The following is a 10,330-nucleotide window of genomic DNA, read 5'->3' on the forward strand; positions in this document are numbered from 1 at the left end:
ATTTATTATATTTAATATTCCCTGTTGTAGTAGATGATTTAGAAAAAAAATTTCCGTCTCACTTTATTTGCAAGTTTAAAAATTTTAAAATATTAATTATTTTTCCTAACTTTATCATTGTCTTTTATTATTTTCATTATATTTATTTTTTCTCAACACCTTTCTATATTTTAATGATATTATTAATATATATTTTTTATAGAGTTGATACTATCAAATTATTTCTCTAATTATTACAAAAAATCTTAAAAAACTATTGAAATAAGATAAAAAAAATAAAGTTAAAAAGATAAAATTAAAAAAAAGTAGTATTATTAATTCTTTTTAAATGTGATAAATAATTTATAAAAAAATTAAATATGATAAATAAAATGCGAATATAGTAAATTTTAATAAAACATTATCCTTTGTCTCCAAACGAGCTAAACTGTGAAATCAAGATTTTTCATTCATGATACGAGGGGTTATAGGAAATAAAAAAAAGGGTGAATTTATTTCCCATTAGGTTAAAATTATTATTAAATTTTAATTTAATTTTATTATTAATTAATAAATAATAAAGGGATCAAAATGCATGATTAATTTTATAATTTTAAAATAATTTTAAAAAATATTAAAAATAAATACATTTTGGCAGAAATATTTTCAACACTTTTGATTTATTTTTTTAATTAAATAAATTTTTAACTAACATATATTTAGTATAGCATATTTAATGTAATATTTATTTAATTAAAATAAACAATTTTAATTTTCTATTTTTGTGTTATTTTCAGTATTAAATGTTCTTAAAAAATTTAAAATAAATAAATAATAATATTAGTTATGATTTGTAATGTAATTTAAAAGACATCTTAATTATTCATAATAAATAACGATAAAAATATATTTTTTAATAGAATGACTTGATTAATAAAAATAAAATATAAAATATTTTATAATAAGCCACTATTGGTATTTTCACCCATTGGGATTGGGTGAAAGTAATTAAGAAAAAGGAAAAAGAAAAAAAAAAAAAAAGGAAAGAAGGAACACATAGACGACAGCGTTTCTTAGTGGACAATCAGTTACCTAGTCCATATTTTAGTTGGTTTTAGCTCCGCGCATAAGCAGGGGAGGGTTTCGTGTCTAAGGTATGGCTTCGGCTTCCCTGTTCTCCGTTTTTCTTGATATAGCTATTAGTGTTTCCTATAGCAGATTTCCGTTTGGTTTCCGAGAAAATGTAGTAGAACTTAGAAGCAAAGTTGAAAACTTTATAATATTTCGATTTGCATTGTTGATCTGACTATTCTAATTTTCATTAGCGTTTATGATCTGTTGATTGTATGCGTGATTTATATATCATAGGTTCAATGGTGGGTTTCTCTATTTTAAGTTTCTGAGTCTGCTAGATCCGTTAGATTTCTCCTCGTCAACTTCAAAATAAGTGTATTTGCTAAAGATTTTGTAATTGAAGCCTGAAGAGCTTCTGGCTCTGTGTTTTAATTGTAATTTGGCCTTCTGATTTTCGTAGATGAGAATTCTCTAGTGTCTTATTCTTATCCTTTGGTTGAATTGGCTGAGCTATGCTTTAACCATTTCCTTGATAGTATTCTGATCATGATCATGTACCTTATACTTATTCCTTTTTTTCTCGTGATATTATGCAATATGAAGATAATGGCAGGACCTGGAAGTTCCATGCTTTATTCCTTCCTTTTGTTCACTGTCATTCTTTCCCTTCAAGAGATGTATCGGGGAAAGCTAGCGTCAACAGAGTTATTTACCATACTTGGAGGCTTCATTAGCTCTCTCCTATTTCTTGTGCTGCTAACAGTGAGTTTGGAGCTCCTAATTGATAGCCCTTTTTTTTGTTGTGCTTGTGTACTTTTTTCCATTCTAGCTTACCTTTTGTCTGTTCATATATCAATGTATGCTTGTAATAAATATTGTATGTTTTTCATGTTATGTCTGCTTGAATGTTATGTGTGGAAGCAGTATGTGCATGCACAGTCTAGGGCTTTTGAAGGTGCATATTTTTGGGCAGATATTCTTCTTGCAGTTGAAATTCTCGTAATTGAAATTCTCGTAGTTTCATTTGTTTGGTTATGAGATTTCTTCTCTAATTTTTTTTTGTTTCATTCCTACTTTTTCCTTGTATGTTTTTTCCCTAAAAAAAAAGTAATATCATAAATTCTCTTTCTTCTCAATTTGGCTCAATCCTACATGGTTTTCTGTTTCTTCAAACTGTACTAGTGAGCTTGCTTTCAGGTCTTAAAAATGACAGTATTTCGCTTCCTTTTTGTTCAATTTTTTTTATTTTTAATATGGGAATGCATTTCTGATCAGACAAATGTTTGTCAATCCCAACAAATATCAGTCATGCTTATTTCAATATTGTAATACTCTACCACAAACCAACAAGTCAGTTCTGCTTATGAATTGATCATTTGTAAATGTTACTTTCACAATAAAAATTGTATGTGATATTGTGATTGTGCGTTTACTGGGTTACTTTTTGTAGTTCATTGGGAATTTCCAAGAAACATGTGGCATGAAGACTGGGTGGGGTACAGGTATGGCATTTTGTCCACATAATTTTTTCCTCACCTTCTTTTTTTAGTTACCTGTTTTTGGTTAATGGAGTTGCTATTGATCAAGTACTACAGAATAAATTTAAAAGGTATCTTATACAATAAGAAACACATTTCTCCATCTTTTGTGCAATCAAGAACACTTTTATGCACCTGGCATTTGGTGAAGTAATGATCTTTTGCCTGTGTGCTTACCTGCAACTCCTGGATCATTAAATATTAGCTACCATCAAGAAGTTCACTATTTGATCCATTTATACCCACCTGACACTTGTACTGTGCATGTTATGGGCCACTGTCAATAAATCTACTTGTGTTATGCTTGCTTGCATCTCTGTCCCAAACCCAACCTCTTTCACCATTTTCACACTTAGGATTCTAATGCCAGGTTCTTGCCTGTGTAATTGTCATCAGTAACGTGCATTAGTTGTCCTTTTTACCCTTATTTTTCATAGACTTTCAACTCAACTTAGCTAAGCTTAAATCATAGGTAGCTATAAATTTCAAAGTGACACAATTATTGTAGCACAAAATTATTAGTTGGTAGTGCAGAGATTTTGTTCAATTTTGACCCGACTCAAAGGAAAAGGAAAAGATGACTATTCGGGGAAAAAAATGTTTATTAATACATGAGTAAAGGAGCTGGAAGTCCAATGTTGTCAGCTACCTTTTCCATCTCACTGGCAAACTAATCTCTTCTCCTTAGTGCTTAGTGACATTCAAATATAATTATTTGGAGGGAACAAGTGTGGGGTTGGAGACCACAGGCCAGGTCACCAGTTGTACCCTCCCCACCCCCCCCATTCTATTTTCTTGGGGTATTTTTCGTTGCCTTCTTTAATTTGTTCAACATTAACTTTGAGTAGCTGGCTGAAGAGAAGAATATAATGGCACATCGGATATCTAACTTTCTCTTAATTAGGACTGTCATGCACAAGCGTTATTGGGACACACCTGTTTTTGAGTTGCAGCATCTGTTGAACCACATTTTTTTTTTCTATATTTTCTTAACTTTCTCCTTTCCTGTTGCAGTTGTATTGGCAGAAGCTGTTGCTCTGATTGCAGCTGGCACTGTTCATCGAGTTTGCATCACAACATGGTAATATTAAGATCTTATAAATTGTTTTATGTCTCACTATATATTCTTGTTAATTGATGCTTGGCAGAAAATACTTAATCCCTTAGTCTTGGGTTTGGTGGTCTTACTACCCATTGCAGTACAAGGGTGGTGGACGTCCACTAAACTTGGAGGTTTACTGGACTCAAACCTAATAGAGAGAGAAAAAAAAAAAAAAAAAAAAGCAGTTAAGTTTGTTAGTTGAACAATGTGTCCTAGTGTGTTCAACATTGAGCATTTATAGGAATAATCTGTTTTGATTCACTAAAAAATTTTGCATCAAAAGATCAGTGTTGATGCAATTAATTGAGCCAGTGAGCTTGAAACCTTTTTCTCGGAGTTGAAATATTGAAAGAAAGCGTAACTTTTTTGTACTGCATAACCCATCAATGTTTCTGAATTGGCTTGGTTATCATATTCTTTTAGGTGTGTGTTTATGTTTGGACATGGTAATACCAAGTAGTTTTAACTTTAGGGATTCCAACTTGATGACACTAGTCTCAATTCCCTTTCATTTAGACTTTACTGCAGGTATCTATGGCATCATGATATTATCCCATAGAGATATTAGCCTATGGAGTATAACTATCATCATACTGGGGAAAAAAAAATCATAAGGGGCATCATCTAATCAATATGGTAAATGGCAAACTGAAATTTAAATGTCCTGCAAGTGCAAATATATGAAATTGACCATGTTCAACTTTTTATATTTGGTGCAGTTTCTTGTTCTCAGTGGGACTATTGTATGAGGTCAACAAGCTTTCTGGGATGATACTTTCTAAAAGTGAATCTAAAACAAGGCGACACTAGGGGGATTGGGGATGCCATAATTGCTTTCTAATGTGATGACCTGCTCATCTCAAGTATTATCCTCTTATCATGCTTTGTCAAGTGATTGTGAGATTTATTGGATCCAACTTTGAAACTAGTCACTTGTAGGGTACCCATAAGATAGATGAAACTTATTTTCCAAAAAAAGGTAATCTTTTGTTATAATGCTTTTGCTGCTGAAACAATTTCTGCTTCTGCTGTTCAGTTTGTGTGCAAGGGGGTTTTTTTATATGGTAACCTTATAGCATTGATTTAAGCAAGAGTTCTACAGAGAAATTTTATGAATTTTCAAATAACTCAACTTCTTGAATGAACAGGTGGATCTTTGGATTCATAGGGTGGAACATTTTACCATGTGAAGATTTCACCTTTCTAGATTTGCGTTTAATTTGTTTTACTTTTTATAAAATAAATAAATAAATATTTAATTTTTAACTAATGAAAAAAATTAACACGTGATGTAACTTTTTTTATTAACGAAATTGGGTGGAATCTAGCAGATTCCTCATATTATAATGCTTTCTATAATGCAAGCTTAGCTTTGTTAGAAAAATTAGGTTGGTTTTAATTGAAAACATATGTATAAATTAAGTGTTTTTTTTTAATATAATTTTCTCTTTTTAATTAAAAAAAATATATTTACGAGACTAATTTTGCATAATTTTTTTCCTTACCATTATTAGCATTTTTTTTTCCTTGGGAAGAACATTAGCCTCAATTTAATTAGGAAGTTCAAAAGTAAAAATCAAAGAAAAAGGAGAAAATGAATTCATAAAACTCGATTTCTGTTTGAATTGAATATGTTTAAAGCTGATCTTTGATCTTTGCCTTATCAGCAAAGCAGCCCATGAGACTTTGATAAAAGAAGTAAATCATGTATCTATGATTCACAAGACTCTTCTCCTTTTGTGGCTGGAAATTGAAATTAACAAGTCTTTTGAATTCTCTTTTGAAAATTGAAAAAGAAAAAAAATAAATTACTATTAAATCTTTACAATTTGTAGGAATTAACTACTTAGATTTTATTCCTTTAAAATTCAATTAAAATACTCTCATATATTAGAAAATCAAAATCTTTACCCTTTTATTAGATTGCCGTAAAAAAAATATTAGTTAACTTATTATCTCAGCCTTTGATGAGGGAACTAAATAATATGGATATAAATAATTAAAAATATATGGACTAAATATTATGAATAGTTAAAACTATATAAATTTTGATAAAAAAAATTAAAATAAAATTTTCTAAATATTATACTTAGAAGTCGATGTACAATTCAATTCTCATAAAAAAAAATTAATATTAAAATTTCATAATATTGATGCCAAAACCCGAAGGTGAAAATTAAGCTAATTACAAATAAAAGAACATTCATAGCAAGTATGATTATTTAATCTCTTCTCCAATAACATTATCTTCCATCTGTGTCTAATATCTACAGTATGAAAATAAACAAAAATAATAAGGTAAAAAAAAAAAAATTTGAAAGACGTAGACTAGCCCATCTTTGAATGTATGCTTTGAAAATTGAAACTTCAAATCAAAGGTTGGCTGGCAGAAGGGATTTTGAATTTTCTGACCAGACAATGATTGAACAAATCCAAGAAGTCTTATCATCTAATTAATATCATCTTTATCTATAATCTACACTAAGCTTATGCCGGAACCGCTGGTCGTTCTTGATCTTTGACTTGCTGTTGAACTGCTACTACACCAGAAAGAGGTAGAGGATCTAAACGCTTCATGGCCGAGTGGCATTGGCCTGTCAGGCAATTTTGGGATGTCAATATCACCCTCTAGCATTCTAAGAGCATCAGCAATGGTGGGTCTAAATGCCACCATTACATGTGCACAAAGAATCCCAACAAGAACAAATCTCTCCATTACCCCTTTTGGTCCTTCCTCCCTAATAGATTCATCAAAGATTTGCTCTATATTTCCAGATTTTGCTAGCGTCCATGCCCAATCAGTAATCAAAAGATACGAAGAATTTGATGTATCAAGCACCTTCCTTCCGCTCATGATTTCAAGAATCACAATTCCAAAGCTGTAGACATCGCTTTTCTCTGTTAATTGACCATAAAGAGCATACTCTGGTGCTAAATAGCCATGTGTGCCTGCTACCCTTGTTGTGAGGTGTGACTGACCTTCCAAGCTTTGCTTAGCCAACCCGAAATCTGCAACTTTTGCTTTCATTTCGAGGTCCAATAGTATGTTTGTTGTCTTGATGTCTCGGTGATAAATGGCAGGTTTGAGACCATAGTGCAAGTAAGCAAGTCCTTTGGCCACGTCCAGGACAATGTTCTTTCTATGAGGCCAAGTCAATTGCTTCCTGCTATGGTCGCTGAACAAATGGTCACTGAGGCTACCGTTAGACATGAAATCATAAACAAGATATCTCCTTTTACCTTTCAAGATATCGCTTGTAACGCAGCACCCTCGAAGAGAAAGAAGATTCCTGTGCCTAATTTTGCTTATGATCTCAACCTCATTGGAGAATTCGTCATCTCCCTGTGAATCCAAGTCATGCATTTGCTTCACTGCAACCGTAGTTCCATCTGCTAGAATCCCTTTGTACACAACTCCATAAGTGCCTTGTCCAATGAAATTCCTCTGCGAAAATCCATGAGTAGCTCGTTCAAGTTCTGATAAGTTGAACCATTTTGCACCTGAGTTAGGCAACACACTGGTCCTGAAACTGCTCACATATAGCTCATGTGAAGCATTAAGCTTCCTCTTCTTATGCCATCTCCTGTACCAAAGAATTAGTCCAATAGCAAGTAAAGCACCAATAACAGCACCTGTGAATCCGAAAACCAATTTCAAAGGCCTATCTTTGCTGGAACTTTTGGACGTCTTGTTAGTTGCTGAGCCTGTCAATGGCAAGCCTAGCATACAACCAGCTGTTCTGGGATCCATTGGACCAAACTCATTAACAATTGCAGCAGCATACAAACAAGTGAAATAAAAGCATTTTGAATTGGCATTTGGATCTAAACCAGTTAACTGGGAAGTCACTTTTTGGCCAGCATCAAGACAGGAGCTGCACTGGGTTAGTCCTGATACATCTCCTTTACAAGAAGTCTGCAAAGGGGTGATTGGACCTACCTTCTCTGTCCAATCTTGGGTAGTGAAAATTCCAACACAACTAGAAGCGTTAGCAACAAATTGATTAGAGTTGTTGAAGCAGAAAGGGACTAATGATGGGTCAATGGTCATAGCAGAAAGCTTGGCTTGAAAATCAGAGAGGCAAGAAGAGGAAGCATTAGCATTAGGCAGTTGAAACATGGAGGTCTCTCTAAGATGCTGGGCTATTCCCATGCCAAAGAGGCTGAGAAGAGTCACGCAGCAATGTCCCTCATCAGGCTTGCGACACCCAGATGAATCCCATGGGGTGGTTTGAACATAACTGAGATCTATGGGACAGGACGAAGAGGCTGAACTGGAATCAATGGAGGAAATGGTAAAGAAGAAGAAGAAGAAGGAAGAGAAAAGATTGTTGCCCATTTCAGTTCATTTGTCCTGGTGGCCAAGTAACGGAGCAGAAGCATAAAGTAGCGCATAAATTGGCTTGTTGATGAGCAGGAATTATCAACAATGGCAGGCTTCTTGTAGTCAAAAGGCACGTTTTGGATATGCGTTAGATACGTAATTGTTAAATTCGTTGGAGGTCATATATAAGGCAGGCCATTGTGATGGGAGAGAACCAAAACTAGGAAGTTTCCATGTGATTTCCTGGCGTCTTCTTGGACCGTGACTGGATTTCATTAACCTGGAATTGAAATTGACTACAGCCACCCAAGTGGTTTTTTAATTTTAAAAAATTCTAAATGTCTGCAAAAACTTTTGTGTTCATTATCAAATTATAAATTTGTTAATTTTATTTTTTTAATTTCAGCGACAAGTTTTTAAAAATTTTTAGAATAATTGGGATGTTAGTATTCATGGCCATTACTCTTATTGTAACACCCCAAATTTTAAATGTATTATTTTGTGAGTAATATTAATATTTTTATTTTATTTAAATTTTAGGAAATTATTTGAAATTTTTCGGATTTTCGAAATTGGGTTTGATTTCCCGAAAATATAAAACTTTGATGATTTTTAAAAATTAATTTAAAGACCACGTAGCAAAACTAAAAATATATTTGGAGTTTACGAATTTTTCTGAGTTTTTTAGAATTTTTTCAGAATTTTTGGGCCTCGTTTTTTGTCCTAATGCAGAGTAAAAATTTAAAATTTTGTATCTTGAATCGGACCGGCTGAATCGAATCGGACCGGATAGGACCGGCCTTCTCTTTCTTTTCTTCCCTTCCCTCCCGCGTCCCGTCCCTCCTCCTCTCTCTCCCTTTTTCTCTCTCCTCCCTCACCCCCAGGCTGCGCCGCCGCCTCCCCAGCCTCCCCACCTCGCCGACGCACAGCCCCGACTCCTCCCCATCGTCAGCTGGCCTTCCAAGCGGCCGAAAACGATGCGCGAAGACCCACCTCCGCACGCACGCCGTTTCGACTTCTCGATCAAAATCTGGCCGATCCGGCCATCGATTGGGCCGGGTCTTGTGTCAAACACTATCTACACCTCGAGAGCTTTCCATAAACACCAAGAACACCAAAATCCATAGAGCGGTTTGTCCAATTTTTGTCCGGGAAGTTTTAGCCCATTTTGAATTTTGGGCTAGATTTCTTGCAAACCGTGAACCCCACGAGAAAACCGAGAGTACCAGAGCACTCCACTCGTCGAGAGCTTCGCGGCAATATAAATTTCAAAATTTTCCGACACCGTTTTTCGGTGGGTCCCACGGAACTTCGTAGTGTTTTTCCGAGCATTAAATGAGCTTAGAAAATTTCGTAAAAATTTTATACTAACCCCCGTATTGTGGGCTTCGTGTAGGTACCTTCAATTCACGGAAATTCGACAGTTGTCCGGGTATGTGAATTTCTGGCCAGACAGACCAGCTACTGAAAAAGTCTTGGAATTGGATCAGGATTTTGGCTACCCCACCGTTGTCAAACGCCCCGAGCGTGTTCCCGAGATCGGAATCAGCATAGGTAAACCCGAACCTTGCTTTTTCGTAATTTTCTAGTGCTTAAATGGGATTAAAAATTCATAAAATATTTGTGGTAGCTCAGAAAATTTATGATTCTTTTTGCATTAGCCTAATAATATTGCTAAGGACCGCGGGGCAAAGTTTTAGAATTTTTAGAGTTTTAGAATTTTTAGAGTTTATTTGGGTAGTTTTTGCAAAAAGGGTCAATTATAAGGATTAAACTGTAAATTTACATATTGTGATTAATGACTGTTTGGATGGGCCCAGGTGGGGCTGTGTGATATGATTGAGTTGTGAGTGTATGATTTGTGAATATAGAAGTGCGTTTTGAGCCCTTTTGCAGGTTGGGTAGGTCCTAGGTATAGGGGAGACTCTACCAGATTTTTTACACGACTTAGGACGTATTTGGTCTTTTCTTGGTTTGTATTGAGTCAATTATATTAAATAATTGTAATAAAATTGTCAGGTGAGCCGGGACAGCCTTCTTCCTCCGCCCAGCCGCCACAGTGACTGCTGTCAAGTCTGTGAGTAAAATATTAATTTTAATTGTAATTTCGATATTATTATATGTTCAAGCATGCCCATGCATCACTTATATGTAAATATCTATGTAGTTAAACTCTAAGCATGTTTTATGTTGCATTCACAACTGTTAAAGTGCCATGGATGTTGTTGTGGTAATTTGGAGCAGTGTACGTGCGTTGGCGTGCATGTGATGTGGTGTTGGCTATGGATAGGACGGGTAGACACGGCTTGAGAT

At 34.4% G+C, this 10,330-nt stretch overlaps 2 protein-coding genes across 2 annotated transcripts; one reads left to right on the top strand and one right to left on the bottom strand.

Moving 5' to 3' along the window:
• The first annotated feature begins 984 nt into the window (after positions 1-984).
• LOC110668665 (uncharacterized) lies at positions 985-4,780 on the top strand. The gene is made up of 5 exons (XM_021829980.2): positions 985-1,133; positions 1,657-1,815; positions 2,504-2,555; positions 3,606-3,672; positions 4,413-4,780. The coding sequence occupies exons 2-5, from the start codon at positions 1,660-1,662 to the stop codon at positions 4,501-4,503; spliced, it is 366 nt and encodes a 121-aa protein (XP_021685672.2). The 5' UTR covers positions 985-1,133; positions 1,657-1,659; the 3' UTR covers positions 4,504-4,780.
• A 1,115-nt stretch (positions 4,781-5,895) lies between these two features.
• On the bottom strand, positions 5,896-8,358 carry LOC110668667 (probable receptor-like protein kinase At1g11050). Its single transcript, XM_021829983.2, has one exon. The coding sequence runs from the start codon at positions 8,030-8,032 to the stop codon at positions 6,170-6,172; it is 1,863 nt and encodes a 620-aa protein (XP_021685675.2). The 5' UTR covers positions 8,033-8,358; the 3' UTR covers positions 5,896-6,169.
• Between the last annotated feature and the right edge of the window lie 1,972 nt (positions 8,359-10,330).

The sequence above is a fragment of the Hevea brasiliensis genome, chromosome 16 (assembly GCF_030052815.1).
Source record: "Hevea brasiliensis isolate MT/VB/25A 57/8 chromosome 16, ASM3005281v1, whole genome shotgun sequence".
NCBI lineage: Eukaryota > Viridiplantae > Streptophyta > Magnoliopsida > Malpighiales > Euphorbiaceae > Hevea > Hevea brasiliensis.